At 39.7% G+C, this 16505-nt stretch overlaps 1 protein-coding gene across 1 annotated transcript in view; it reads right to left on the bottom strand.

Moving 5' to 3' along the window:
- Window positions 1-16505, bottom strand: part of sema6ba (sema domain, transmembrane domain (TM), and cytoplasmic domain, (semaphorin) 6Ba) — a 132968-nt gene that overhangs the window by 55346 nt on the left and 61117 nt on the right. Inside the window, exons 2-3 of the mRNA XM_026925054.3 lie at window positions 5842-5964; window positions 504-618 (exon numbers count right to left, since the gene is read on the bottom strand). Of these exons, the coding sequence (XP_026780855.1) occupies window positions 504-618; window positions 5842-5947 (221 nt within the window). The 5' untranslated portion in view covers window positions 5948-5964. The remainder of the gene's footprint in view (window positions 1-503; window positions 619-5841; window positions 5965-16505) is intronic.

Below are 16505 nucleotides of genomic sequence, written 5' to 3'. Positions count from 1 at the left end.
TTACGTCCTGTGCTCAGACTAAAGACTCTAACTGCTTCTATTTATAATGAAAATCAGGAATTCTGCAGTCATTTATTCTACCTGCTAGCTGGTTCTGCCTTGTTGCATGACAGCCACCAACCAGGGAAGGTGTAAGCTAATATAATACTACCACATTTTAACTACTGCTCCTGAAACACATTATGGCCACTGACCAGCCTTAAAGGACACTTTATGGCCACTGACCAGCCTTTTCTTTATACCTGAGCTAATTCTGACTGACTGGGAGAGAGGTATACCATGCCTCCTGCCCAGACTGCAGGGTTAGTTATGCTCTCTTGGACTCCCAGTCATAGATATGCTATGGCATCATTGGGGTTTAAATGGGATTTAAATGCTTTCCTGTTGTGTCACTTGGCAGCCTCATAATATAGACTTTTACTCATCTGTATGAACCATATAAATAACTGTGTATATATAAATGTATTTTACTTTAAGATGAAGAAGGAAACAGGTCAGGTTACCTGGCACCGATGTACAGGGTGCGGTTGACCTTCAGAACTGTCTGAATGTACAGTGGCTCCTGCCGCATGTAAGAGCGATGAGCTCGGCCCAGAAACACAGGGTAACGCCTGGCAACTGAGAGAGAGAGAGAGTATGAATTAATGTAAAGAAGATTTAGAAAATGAATGAAGTAAATAGAGAAACAGAAAGAGGAAGTAAGATGGCGGGGAGGAAGATAGACAGAGAGGAAGAAATTTTAGAAAGACAAGAATCAAGATGAGGCAGAAAACAAGAGAAACAACAGAATCAAACAAGGAAGAGATCAAGATAGTGTTCTAACTATTTACTAAAAAAAACAGAGAGACAAGGAGACAGAGAGACAGGGAAACAAGAGGAGGAAGAGGATGGTAGTAAGACCGCAAAGCTATATATCACACTGTGCCTCTAATCACACCTTCACCAGGCATGACTGATGGAGACAAGGCATGTGCCACGCTCAGTGCCTCACACCTCACCCTACTGCTGTTTCCCATTGTTAAAACTGCTACACAACACACATGCAAACACACCCTGTAATAAAGCTTGAAATTTGTTGACACATTTTGCTTCTAGTCTCCGTGTGCTTGCATGTTTTACAGCAGAAACAGCTGTTGGCTTACGGCAATAAACAACTCTCACTATTATTGCTGTATTGTAGCACTGGGAAAATAATCAGTAAAATTAATGTTTTTAATAATTCAGAAAGTTCAGTAGATTAGAATGATTATATGAATATATATACAGTCCCCTCTGAAAGTATTGGAACGACAAGGCCAATTCTTTTGTTTTGGGTTTGAGATCAAAAGATGGATATGAGATGATAGATCAGAATTTCAGCTTTCATTTACTGACATTTATATCCAGATGTGTTAAACAACTTAGAATATTCACCTTTGGTGGCAGACCACCCAATTTGTAGGTGAACAAAATTATAGGAACTGATAGTCTTAAAGTATATAACACTTAATATTTGGTTGCATATCCCTTGTTTGCATCAACTACATCAAGCTGGCGAACCACTGACATTACCAAACTGTTGCATTCTTCCCTTGTGATACTTTTCCAGGCTTGTACTGCAGCTTCTTTCAGTCAATGTTCATTTTGGGGGGTTTCTCCCTTCATTTTCCTCTTCAGGAGGTGAAATGCATGCTCAGTTGGGTTAAGGTCTGGTGAGTGACTGGGCCAGTCTAAAACCTTCCACTTTTTTCCCCTGATGAAGTCCTTTGCTGTGTTGGCAGTATGTTTTGGGTCATTGACTTGCTGCATGATGAAGTTCCTCCCAATTAGACTGGATGTATTTCTCTGTAACTTGGCAGACAGAATGTTTCTGCAGATGTCTGAATTCATTCTGCTGCTACCATCATGAGTTACATCATCAATAAAGATTAGTGAGTCCATTCCAGAAACAGCCATGCAAGCCCAAGCCATGACACTACCTCCACCGTGACTGACTGATGAGCTTGTATGTTTTTGATCTTGAGCAGATTCTTTCTTTCTCCACACTTTGGCCTTTCCATCACTTTGGTGGAGGTTAATCTTGGTTCCAGAACTTCTGTGACTCATCTCTGTACTTCTTTACTAATTCCAACCTGGCCTTCTGATTCTCGCTGCAGATGAGTGATTTCCATCTTGTGGTGGCTTATGAGACCTTCATTCCTGCCCTGTGGAGGCTGTTGGTGATGTCACTAACTGCCGTTTTTGGGTTTTTCTTCACAGCTCTCACAATGGGTCTGTCGTTAAATGCCGTTGTTTTCCATTGCCAATCTGTTCACTGTCTGGTTGTTACTACACCAATGGTTTCTTTCTTTTTTAGGACATTCCAAATTGCTGTACTGGCTATGCCCAATGCTTGTGGAATGGGTCTGATGGATTTACCCTCTTTTCTCAGCTTCAGAATGGCTTGCTTTTCTCCTATAGACAGCTCTCTTATCTTCCTGTTGGTTTATCCTTTTTTACAACAAATGCAGTCTTCACAGGCGAAACCCAGGGCTCAAACCAAGATTAGACATTCAGAGTTAGTAATTGTTCAATCAATCAGTGTAACAGGGCACACCTGGGCAACAAGAAACACCTGTCAGCCAAATGTTCCAATATTTCTGATCACTTGAAAAATGGGTGGGTTCAATGGGTGGGTTCAAGGTGGGTTGTTTAACATATATAGATGTAAATATCAGGAAATGAAAGCTAAATTTCTGATCTATCTCATATTCATTGTTTGATCTCAAACCCAGATGTCTTCAGTGTACAGCAAAAACACAAGAATTGGCCTTGCCATTCCAATACTTTCAGAGGGGATTGTAGATGAATATATAGATATAGATATATAGACATTGATATAGCAATAGGTATTGTAGGTAATGTTGCATAGGTATGAGTTAGCATGTTCCTTTAATTTTTTTTTAATTACCACATAAACAGTGCAGTCCATTCTGAAGTGATGAAACCTACACTGGGGACTCTGAAGGGGGAACGCTCACAGCAGCCATTTGTAGAGTCATTCCAAGCTGATGTGTTGAAAACTAACAGCTTTAAAGGGCCTTTGTAAAAGGTCATTACTGAAAAAAAAACACAACCGACAGCCGCTTTCCTCCCAATATTCGTCTTTAAAGTGAATAATAATATGGTGGTGGCATTTACGTTACATTTAGTTGAGTAATAGTTAATTGTATGCAGCACATCAGCTTTTTTAGCCCATATTGTACCCTTTTTAGAGTAGGCAACAGCACACAGGATAATGCAGCTAGCACAACACTGGCTTTACTGGCTTATACATAGGCATCATTTCTATAGGAACAACTAACTCACAGTTACTTGTATGGCAGCATAAAGTGGGTAAATCTTTTTTCTTATATTTAATTACATGAGAAATCATTAAATGAATATTCCAATATTTCAACCTAATCTCTATGCACAGCATCTGCAGTGTGTTGGCAATTACCCCAAGGAATAATTTCATCACGTTTCACCGCTTGTAACCATCAAGGGCAGTTTTTGCCTGGATAGTTCTTCTTGTACGTGTGCACATGCACGCCAAGACCTTCCAACAAAGAAACATAGCGATGTATGATGCAGTATTTGCAATAAATACTGCTGTCATACAGCCATCTTTCCCCTTCTTCTTCAGAGCACATGTACACCAAAAGGAGCTATTCTCTTGTGAATGCAGAGCCACAGGTTTACTCCTGCAAAGCTGAAAACAGCCTTCTTTTTTGTTGTCTTCTACCTTGGTGAATGTATTTTTACACATTACTACCATCTTTTTTTCATAAAATGCTAACGGTATCCATTAGCTTTGAGTCAATCTTCCCTTGATAGTATTGCTAGCCTTGTTGATTGTAGTTCTCCTTGGCAGACCCAGACAGCCCACTGGGACAGGATGCACTGGCCCATGACTAGTGTCACCATCTACTACAGGCTTCATCTTGTTGATTCAAATTGTACAGAATTCAGCAACTAGGCCACAGATTACTGCTTGTGGCTCCAAAATGACTGGCAAGACCTTGTTTTCCACTACTGCTTTTGCTGGTGGTTGGAACACCCTCAACGCCTCTTCCCTGAGCAGATTTGCTGTCTAAAATCAATGGAGAAATATGGCATCCTCAATAAGGTCACCTGTACCTGCGGGTTTGGCCCTTTAGAATTAATCACCAATTAAGGACTACAACCAAACAGTCAGGGAAACAGTCCTGAAGGCAAGAGCCCCTAGTATACAAGTCTTTATAAACTTAAGCAACCTTTCCATTATTCTCTCATGCCTTGTGCTGCAGTCCCTTAAGGCACCTCCTTTCAAGCCTATGAAAAATGCTGAACTGAGACAAGTGTCTCTTCTGATTTTGGTGATAAGCTTGCCTTGCATGTGTTGGTGGCCAGGTGACTCTGAGATGACCTGGTTCAATCCCAGATTTCTGCCCAACGTCATGTGACTTCGTGAATCAGTTGAGTGACCTTGTAGTCATGAAAGAGTACCTGCAGTGTGTTTCTTGCTGTGCCCCATGCATGCCCTTTGGTACTATTTAGACTGGATGGCAGTCAACCAACTGTTCATCTGTCACTGAGGAAAGACACAGAGGTCTGTGCTTCTCTATGCAGGGGCAAAGACTGGACCACTGGGTGGTGGATGTCATCACCATTATCCAAGAGATTTTCTCCACACCTGTCAGTTAGGAGGGCTGAAACAGAACTCTAGTTATGTATGTAACTGTGCTTCTACAACCTCCAGGTAACCACTGGGGTTCCTTCAGAACTGGTGTGGACCTGGTGAGAACTTAAAAAGGTGTTCAGGTAGTCATTACTGCCCCTGGTTGTTACTCAGGGGTCATAGAACCACAATTACTAGCCTTTTTAGCATGAGACAGAAATGAGATTTAGCCATGCTTATATAGTTTTATCTAATCTTTCAACACTGGAGAACTACAGTAAAGACTAATTGTGGTTACTTTCTCTATGGTTTTGTGGCGTTCACGCATGATCGGAGCCACACAACTATGTTTCTAATACATAACCACAAATCATCTCTGAAAAAGTATTCCCTGAACAGAAAGGACAAATTATACACATTTAAGTTTAATTTAAAAAATCCCTTGGACTAAAGTACTAAAGAACTTTAAAGTAGCTCTTCAGAGTAAACAGATTTTCTGTTATTTTCTCAGTATGGAAAAAATGTTTCATCTGTAGTAACTGGACACAGGCTGCAGATGCAATAGCTAGAGAGTTGGTTGAAAATGCTGGAGAATTCCTTTAATAAGGAAAATGAGAAAAGAAATCTACTATGCAGACTTTAGGCCCAAATCTAAGTAAATACATCTCCAGGTGTTTCTGAAGATCTAGATTACTGGGATTAGCTGTGTTGGATTTTCAGGAGCAGGGCTGACAACAACATTCTATCATCATTATGCCTACAAACAGGCAAGCATTTCATTTATGAAACAAAAATAATGCTAATAGTGGCTGGACTGGTAAAATGTTGCCACTCATCTAATAAACAAATCCATTATCCTGTGTTTTCACACTCTGGGTGCAAAACATTGCAATCATATCACTAAATCACAATATTTTTAATTATGTTGTGAAATTCTAAATCCATCTTTTGCTAATTAATTTTGTTCTTGCCCATTCCTGCCTGACAAGTACAAAAGTAAAAAGTTCAGTCCTTTCCTTCTGGCTCGTATGAGCTTGTCCTCCAGTTCTTAGTCATCCCATGAGATTTTTCTTTACTGGTCATGGTAGAATTCCCGCAGGGCCCTGTCCAAATGTCACCCTTCAGCTGCTGTAATTGGTAGGGTGGAAGTTGTGGATGGTGGAGGTGGGGGTGGGGCTTACCCTCAGCAGGGGTGGAGATTAAAGGACCTGGTTCCTCTGGAAACGAGCAGGCAGCCAATCGGAGAACAGCCAGGAGAATCAGGAGGAAGGAGGTGTGGGTTGTCATGATAGCGGTTGCCAGAACTGTTTGGGACAGGAAGATGGATAGAAATGTTAGTGAACTACACATCCAAACACGCATATGTACACACACGCTCAATGTAGGACTACTGTACGGTGTTTAATGTAGCATAGTCCATGTCTAGCCGTAGGGACTTGGGACTCTTTTATTCTTAATATTCTTAACTACATTAAGCAAAAGAAACAAATTCAGATTTTAATTACAGTCTGTCTCAGATATGGATCAGTTATAGAAGCAATTCCTCTATATGGTGGTTAGATGTTGGGGCCACAAACCAAACTTTTGCTCAGTTGGATAGACACTGGGAACACTGGGAGCAGGACAGCAGTGTAGTCCGGATGGGATGCCAATCCATTGCAGGGCAGTACAGACACCCATTTGCACACTCCCTCACACTTAGGGGCAACTTGTTACAGCTAATCCACCTACCAGAATGTTTAAGGAGGTGGAAACTCCAGGAAACTCACAGAGACACAGGGAGAACATGCAGAACAGTAATCCAGATAGCAACCCGAGCTCAAGATCAACTCTCGCTATTGCTAAAAATTAGAAAATTCCATACACTATTAAATAATGGCTAGATCTATGAAGACTTTCCCATTGCCTGTTCAAAAACAACGATTGATCTAAAGAGGAACCAACTGAAGCTGGGATTCTAGATGATTTTCCATCAACTTGACAACTGGACAATCCGAACACCCTGCTGAAAAATCAGTAGAAACCATTAAAGATTTCTGTTGGTTCCTAATGGGCTTTTGATGGTCTGTAATGGTTCCTAATGGCTTATCTAATGTTATTATGATGGTAATAATCTATCCAACTAAAGTATTTCTGTTCTTTCTTTTTTTGTGCTGCACAAACATAGCACTAATGAGCCAGACTATTGTGTGTGTATTTTTTAATCAATGTTGGTCTGTGTGTACATTTTTGCACATTGTGTGATGAAGTATGTACAACCATCAGCAACAAACAGTACTGGTATCCCCACCAACATTTTCTGGTGCCAAAAATTACAGCACCTTGTGCAGCGGAAAAAGGTCTTTAAAAAAAAGCAACCCCTCCCTGTAGGGAAAAGACGTAACACACTAATAATGTACTGCATCAGGACGAGCCTGACACTTGACATACTAGATCTAACCAAAATGCAAAATGCAAAACACTGTAAATCAAACATAAAGACAAAGCAAAATACTGTGCTTCCCATAGCACACTGAGGCAGTTTATCTGAAAAATGGTGACTCATACAAAATACATAAAGATATGCGTGCACTTTATTTAAAAAAATAAAGCATGGTTCCTAAGAGAGTATATCTGTGCTTAAATTTTCAACAGTTTTTGTGAAACCTCACACCTTCAGGGTTGGGGGTTCAAATCCCGCCTCCATCCTGTGAGCCCGGATTTTGCATGTTCTCCCCGTGCTTCTGGCGGTTTCTGGTTTCCTCCCCCAGACTAATGATACGTGTTGTAGGCTGTCTGTAGTGTATGAGTGAGTGTGCGAGTGTGTGTTGGCAGCCCATCCAGGGTGTCCCCTGTTTTGTGCCCCAAGTCCCCTGGTATAGGCTCTAGGCTACCCCACGACCCTGTGTAGGATAAGGGGTATGGACAATGTATATATATTGTATTTTCTGCCACAACTCCAGCACTGAAAAACTTTTCATTCTGCTAGGAGAAAAGAAGCATGACCATGTATATCTATCTGCGAGTGTGGGCAAATGTATTAGTATTAGTATGTATTAGTATTATTTCTAGACATTTTTATTGTTCTTATTAAGTTATTATGCCAACGATGTACTTACTTCTCTTGAAAGAAGTAAAATGACCTGCCAATGAACCCCTGATTTCTAGTAAAAATGTCTACGAATAAGTTGATTAATCGGATTAATAATGTATATGACCAGTTAGATAAATTGGCTATGAGACATGCACTTAAGATACCATTTTTGTCTCTAAACAGACATTCTTTGATATTTTAGGCTAAATCTTTATGTTAATATCATTTGAGAGATGCTTTTGCAATACTGTAACTAACTATGGTCATGCCAGTAAAGCATGTTAAATTGACTTAGACTTAATTAAGAGATTCAAAGAGAGAGACATTAGAGTTTATGGAAGAAGATCCTTCTGTCTTATTATCCTTTGTTCTGTTTCAAAAGTGAAACAATAAAAATGCCTGCAAGTCAAAGAAATTATGTCTTTGGTGTTTGAGCCAACCTCAGAAAAATATCTGCACAAGTGTATAAGGATGTGTGTGTGTGTGTGTGTGTGTGCAATGTATGTGCACACATGTGTAACCATAAAACTGCTAGACAACAGCTTTTATCTCAGGCAATCACTTTGCCCAGAATGTTTCCAGATTGAAGGTGTGAAGTCCGCCTTCTTCACAGACAACCCACAATTAAGAGTCTGAAGACCGACCACACACACACACACACACACACACACACACACACACACACACGCACACACACACACACACCAACACAACAGTAATTACACACAATTTCCTATTTGAGCAAAAGACGAATGTCTGCACTGAGTGACCAGTTCAAAAGGGCACAAAACAAGGGACGTCACCATCTGCTCATCACTTTTCCTCTTTTTTTCTGGTCCTTTCTCTTCCCTCTTTGTCATTCACATGGCGAATTCCTCTGCACATTGTTTAATTGCCTGATGATTTATGGCAGTTTGTCAAAGCTCCTTTTTTTCCAGCACATTACCCACGCGCACAAACAGCAAACAGCAGTTTGGAACACAGACGCACAGCCAACACGACATAACAAAAGACTTCAATCTACACACAGCATCCCTGCTGCTGTACACCACATCTCTGAGGCTCCAAACACAAAACTGACAGAATCGATTATTTCTAATCAGCTGGACTGAATGAGGGGAAAGAAAAGAACATATTACAGAGATTTGGAATTCACAGTCCCAAAGGGACAAATAGTGTAGACTTTCCCTTCTCCCTCCCTGGTACCTAGGTGTCTGTCTAAGTGTTGACTGATTATGTGGTAGAGCACAGAAACTTAGTGCGGGTGTGGATTCTGAACAGTATCAAAGTTATGTTTTACATTTGGATTCTACAGTGAATACACTCATTGTCGTTCACTTTCAGTACCAGCTTTATCCTGGGTAAGGTCGCAGGGAATCCAGGACCTATCCTGGGAACACTGAGTGTGAAGCAGGAATACACCCTGGATGGGATGCCAGTCCATCACAGGGCACTATTAGTATACACACTCACACACTCATTCACACCTAGGATCAATTTATCTTAGCTGATCCTCCTTCTGGTGTATACTTGGGAGGTGGGAGGAAAATGGAGAACCTGGAAAAACCCACACAAACACACTGAGAACATATAGACAGTTACTGGAGCCTAGAGGACCCTGGAGCTGTGAGGCTGCAACACTACCCGCTGTGCCATCAACTGTATATACAATATGCTATATTTATATATACCGTATGCTGTAATTTTATTTCTAATGACTAACTGGGTGCAACCTCAAATTTCTACTTTTATCTGGACACAAATAGCATATGGCTAGCTTTATTTGATTTTACTAATCCCATAATGGTTAATAATGCCCCTCTGCACCCTCCAGGCCGATGATGCCGACTGTGCCTCCTCTCCCCTGCATGCCACCTGTACACCGACTGTATGAAATCAAATTTATGCCAAAAGTATTGAACCTAACTTTTCAAGAAACGAACAAAACTATACAATGAGAAAGAAGAAAAACACTCTGAAACTGAAAACAAAGAACTCAGCGACAAAAAATTTGACATGGTCTTCAAATAAACAGCATTCTTTATTAACAGTTTTCTAAGCTTCTTTTTCGCTAATCATGGTTTATGAATGCAATGCCAGAGTTTACGGTTACGCTTTCAAAGTTTACGCTCCACACATTTACATTCGCCATTCTGGCACAAACCTCACGTGTGAGTGGGCTTAACAGCGATTTACTCTTATTGGTTAATGAGATTTGGATCTCATGTTGGCCTTATATTAGCAAACATGCTAGCAAACATGACTACTGGCTTTAATGTTAGCTTAGTGAACTAGTAATGGCAAATACCCACTGCTGGAGAAGTAATTTTAGCTAAGCTAACGTGTAAGCTGGATTATTATTAGCACAATGCTGTGTTTAGGTAGCTTAACTAATGTTGCTGAACTATTATAGTGTATTTAAATCTAGTATTTTACACGCAATGGTGGTAATGTCACATGACTTGCGAATTTTGCTGTTTGCTGATCAAATATAACTTTAAGTTTAAGTTCTGTTTGTTGGTGTTTAAGGGTACAAATGGCTCTACTGTGTAACCACTGCTATTATCAGCCTGTTGCTAGACACTTATAATGTGTGAGCTGTTATCTGTTTGTACTTCAAATGTGAGAAAATAAGACTGTATTTCCAACACCTCTGTGACCTGAAGTGCACAGAGAACAAAATAAGTCTGCAACATCATGGACCTGCTGGTTTAAAATCTGTTAGCCTTATGATCAAACATATCTTTATGGGCTGTAATAATAACACTGATTATGATTTGCTGGTGGAGATGATTATAGGGGTCGAGGATACACTCATATGATGCTGCGTTCATGCATCTCTGTTGTATGTAATGTAATTTCTGTCAAATGCGCTGCATGTATCGCAGTGGTTTCATACTGCTTATGTTACTCCTCAGCAGTGCAACTCCATATTAGCTAGCTTTCTGTTTTTTTATAGCAGCCAATGCAATTATGAGTGTTCCTTAGAGATAAAACACAGAATAATGTAATTAAGGCATCCCTTCGGGGGTGGTCGAGTGAGGGAGAAAGTGAGACACGACAGCGAGAATTTGAGACCAGGAGATCACCTGATGCATTTGGTAACGAGTTCCTAAATTAATAGCAACCCTACGAGGCTTGTGCTTACATAATTTGCTTACAGTTTATAAGGCGCAGAGGGAAGAATGTGAGATTCACATCCTTCTCATATGATGAGTATGTAATTACAGAGGAAAAGCAGTCACTCAGAATTCAAGGAAGATGGGAAGAACAGGAAAATGAAAAAAAATCACCCTCGATACTCTATCAGAAATATGGATATGTGCAAGAGACAGACTGTGAGAAAGAAGTGAGAGTAAGGCAGAAAGAGAGAGAGAAAGAGAGACAGTGCACCTTTATAGCCGGAGACTAACAAAGGGACCATATAAACAAAACAAAGCAACCAGAAGACACACCAAGCTAACAGAGACCGTTAAATCTGTTAAAGAAAGCATAATTTGCCCAGAACCTTCCTCTTTTTCAGTCTCTTTCTTACTCCTCCTCTCCCTTCCCCTCCCTCCATCCATCTTGCTGCCACCCATTTACTGCTCTCTTGACTCCTTAGCATGGAGGGTCAGTCACAGAGATCAAAGGTCATGTTGTTTTTTTCTTCCTATTAGGCTACGCTTCAGAAAAGAAACCTGTTTTTGCATTTGGCGCTCTGAACAACAAAATAATAGATTTTAGATTAGTGAATGAAGTCTAATTAGTCCTTAAATTGTCCCTTAGTGTGCAAAGAAGGTAGACACGCACAAGGCTTTTGTAAGCAGCACCAAGCTGCCCACCTACCTTTGGCTCGTTAAACTAGCTTTAAGCCCAGAGAGATTTAGCTGTAAGAATGTCCCTCACACACTATCCAAGCCAGACAATTGCTTAGAGACCACAGTAAAGACAATCACAGAAATGTCCCTGGGTCGAAGCCTTTCTGTCCTCTCTAAATCATAAAACTTGTTCCCCTGTGGCTGTCTGGAGGACGCTAATAAGAACCACAGCAGGAAGCCAAAATGCTACCACATTATAAGCATTGAGAGTAAAACAGACCTGAATGCAGTATTAACAGTCAGTCAGGGCTAAAGCAGGGATGGGCAGTGTGCATATGAAATGTCATTTGTAATTTGTATTCAGTGGTCAAAAACTTTGTGAGGTGACATGTAAACTGATTTTCGAGCTGACACTTACACCAGAGTTTGCTCTGTGGCTAGAAATTCTTTGCAGCACCACTGTTAGCCCATATTCAGAGTTGACTTAGGCACACTTAGTGAGGAGTTCATACTGAACTTGTGCTCATTGGTATTCATCCTCAGACCTAACTATGGACTACACGAAATGTTTTTTTTTTTTTTTTTCACGTTGGACATCAGAGATGACAGCATCATAATTAGAGACATTGCTTATCTCAAGAACAGATTTTTTCTAATGGATAAAATTATGAATTAACTTAAACTGAGCTGTAAGCATAGCAGATGAGTGCTTGGTCAGCTTATCCTTTAATGCTGCAGGGAATGCTTTATTTATAAGAGGGCTCAAATTAAAGTGTGATGAAATAGCAAATTAAAAGTGTGATGAAATAGTATACACCTCATGTACACATTATGATATCCTGACCTTGATTTAGTATCCTTAATTAATGCTAAATTATAGGATGTGCTGGATCAAGTGCTATTTTATAAGTTGCCAAATAATGTGTAGAAACCAGATTAGATTAGACTTGTATTTCAATGCTTGTTGTCTTTTCAATCATCTATCATCTATCAAATGTATTACACATTTTTTATTTTAATTTTTAAATTAACACTTGCTTTTATGTTACGTAGTATTTTTTATTTTTTTTAAAAGCGCTATTTGCTTTGCTTTGTCTATTACTTGATGGTTTAAAGGTGGTGGTCTAGACACTACTGAAAAGATCTACTCAAGAAAAAGTCTGGCAACCTCAGAGGCATGAACTACACACAGGTGATTTTAATAATCTGAAAATCAATTCAAGGAGCTGCATAACCTGACTCTCAATACACATAACTTTCCCAGTGTAAATATTGACATAACATTTGAACTTAAGCTACTGTCTCTGATTACTGCCCTTTGTGATACTGCATACAACAAATACACAAAAATACACTTATCAGAGAGACAAAACTGCCTTTTGCAATGAATATTAAATCAAAAAACCACACCACCTGGGTCAGAAAGGCATGAATGGCAACATTCATGAAACGACTAACCAGAACCTGACAGGAGCTCTGACACCCCGTTGGTCCACACACACGTCTGCTGCCTGGGCCGAGAGTCCTTAGTGTGTTCCTCACCTTCTCCATCTGAACTGTTCCTTCTGAAAACATGCTCCAGATCTGAGCAGAGTGATAATAATGTCTTGTAAATCTCTCATGGATCTGTTCTTTTCTCTCTTTCTGTGAGTAATAAGGAGAGATTTAGTGCTGTGGGAAGAGCTGCACCTCTGACTATGAAAAGGAGATTGAGAGGGGGTTGGAGGGGCATTAGAGAAGAAGAAGAAGAGAGGGGAGAAGCAGAAAGAGGGGGAGAAGAGAGTAGGTAGTGAGAAGGAGGAGAGATAACGGACAATGTGGCTGAGTACGAGAAGGAGAAGAAGAGGTGGATGGAGAGGTAAAAATGAACATGTGTATTGCTTTTTAATGAGAGAATACAGAATAGACAGAGAAACAGAGATGACACATAAAGAGAGATATGAAGAATTCACGACCAACTTACAATTACACTTCCACATGAATCCACCCCTTTCCCATTATTTTCATCCCTCCATCTCTTTTTATTCCTCTTCCCATGTAAGTTGGATGGAAGTGTTACTGTATGTAGACACAGGAACTATGGTTCTCTAATGAGCACACCACGACAGGTGTGTATCACACACCCACAGTCTGAAAGAGCATTCACACAGGAACAAAGCTGGCTGGGTAACCACATTCAACACTGCCAGGTGACACAAAGCTCTGTGTGTGCAAATGAGGAAATATCAAGCAGAGAAATGGAAGCCAAATACGCTCACACACACACACACACACAAACACACACACAAACACACACTAAATAATGTGTTATTGAAGAGAGTAGAATTCTATGTGGCCCACTCTTCATATGACTGATCATAAATTGATGGATGGATGGATCAATAAATTAATAGAACGATTAATGGATGGATGAATGGATGGATGGATCAACAGATTAATCGATGAATTAATAGATGGATTAAAGGATAGAACACTGGATGGATAGGTGGGTGGATGGATGGATTATTACATGGATTGATAGATGGATGGATGGATGGATGGATCAACAGATTAATAAACGAATTAATAGATGGATTAAAGGTTTGAACACTTGATGGGTGGGTGGTTGGATAGATGTATGGATAGATGAGTGAATGGATTATTACATGGGTGGATGGATGATGGATGGATGGAAGGATGGACTGATAGAGTAAAGGAATGAACACTGTATGGATAGATGACAGGATGGGTAGATGAATAGATTATTACATGGATGGATATATGGATGAATAGATTATTACATAGATTAATAGATGGATTAATGGATTGATAACTGGATAGATGGATGGAAGAATGGATGAAAGCATAGATGGATGGCTCAACAGATTAATAGATAGATTAAAGCCTTGCTGAGTCAATAGCTGAATAAATAGATAAGATGGATGGATAGAAGGTTGGATGGATGGATGGATGGATGGTTGGATTGACAGTTCCATGAAAATAGGGCAGTGCAATAATATGATGCAATATCAATACCAAAATAAGCTAACAACCATAAATTACTATATTTATCACGAAAATGTCTTCAAGTAGCATTATTTTTGTAAGAAAAGTGGGGATGAGTGAAAATTCAAGACAGAGAGATGCAAGCATTGTAGAAAAAAAAAGAATAAACATAGAGCCCAGCTCACACTGACCTCCTTGATCCTCCCATTACATAAATTCAGCAAACCTCACCCATTTTTTTTATTTTTATGGACACAGGTGCAGACACACACAGTAAGTTAATAGAGCCTGTGTATGTTTTGATAATATGTATGTAGAGACACTGCCAAATCCATAAACGGGCAGGTGTACCTGAGCAAAAACATGTTCTGCATACAGAATTACACCACTCAATATAAAAAAAAAAACAATCACACGTAAGTAAATTTATTCCTAATCAGTATGCTCTTGGTGTGTACACATTACCACCTTTAGCTTCTAATTGCTGCAATGACCCACATACGGCTCTGTATAACACTGACCTTCACACATGGGCAAACACACACACACACACACAGCGCTATCACCACATCTATTTATTTGACGTACACAGGAACAGAATAAATGAGCCAACAGAGTGGCAATTTCAGCTAAAAGAACCATGTAAAAAAACTTCATAAGACATTTACATGTAAGTGAATTGTAAAATATATACTGCAATATTTACATTCTTCTTATTATTATTATTACTATTGTTATTATTATTATTAGTAGTAGTAGTAGTAGTATCTGTACTAGAGATGCATTGATACCAATGCTGATATCAGTTGTCAATCCGATCTCATTTACTCATACTTGTATAAAATGCTATAATACTGATCATCCAATACCATGTGATACTATGCTAAACCTAGTGTCGTGCTAATGAACAGACGACACGAAATGACATCAATCCAGATTAATAATTAATGACGGCAATTGATTGATGATTAATGATGGCATTCAAGGTAAAGCAGACTACAACCTGTATACTGTGAAAACATCAAGAGGAGGTACAACAGCATCTTCCTACAATACAATTAACCTGATAAAACCTCTGACGGTGTTTAAACAGTATCTTTAATAGAGAGCAGTATCAGAGAGTGTGGTCATTAAAAATGAGAGCAAGGTGTTGTGAATTGCAGGCAAACAGACCAGCGAAGTGAGCGTGTAGAGAAACTGTTGAGGTATGAGAGCACTTCAGTTGTGCGAGCACTAAGCACTGTGCAAAAACATATCCCCTGACTTGTGTGTTTTTCTTGCTGTACCCCTTCTCTCTAATGAGGTTTAGCTTGATGGTAGTCCCTGATAGACCCTGGTACACCCCGACCTATTGAACTAGCATGAGGATAGATAGTTGATGGAGACTACAAAGTATTTCAGTAAGTCTTTCTGGATAAGGGCATCTCCTAAATGCTGTAAATGTTAAATGTAAATGAGCATTGAGACAATTTTCTGTCATTCAAGCAGGGTCTGCACTTTGCTCATGACTCAAGGGGCAAATTTTCTATTAAAGATACCATTTAAATGCCATAACATTTTAAACATAAAACTCAGCGCAAGGAGCTCATTGCTAGCAGCACGTGGCAGCAACTAACATAAAGAGAGCTAAATAAAATGCTCAGTGATGCTCCTGATTGCTCAGTAGGTTACTTATTTCGGCATCAGTATCAGTAGTGATATGTACTCGTATCGATGCATCCCTAGTCAAGTCAAGTGGCTTTATTGTCATTTCAACCATATACAGCTAGTTAGTACACAGTGAAATGAAACAACGTTCCTCTAGGACCAAGGTGCTACATAGCATGAGGATATATGAGGATACAGGATACATGAGGATGGATAGAGGAGGATATGAAATGACACGAAATCTGTACAAGCAGTACAAGCAGTACAGATTACAGATCTGTACAAGCAGGCCTCTGGCACTACAGAATACCAGAGAATCTTGTGGACCAAATAAAGCTTT

This window comes from Pangasianodon hypophthalmus, chromosome 21 (genome assembly GCF_027358585.1).
Source record: "Pangasianodon hypophthalmus isolate fPanHyp1 chromosome 21, fPanHyp1.pri, whole genome shotgun sequence".
Classification (NCBI taxonomy): Eukaryota; Metazoa; Chordata; class Actinopteri; order Siluriformes; family Pangasiidae; genus Pangasianodon; species Pangasianodon hypophthalmus.
This window is presented reverse-complemented; position numbering and strand designations above follow the sequence as displayed.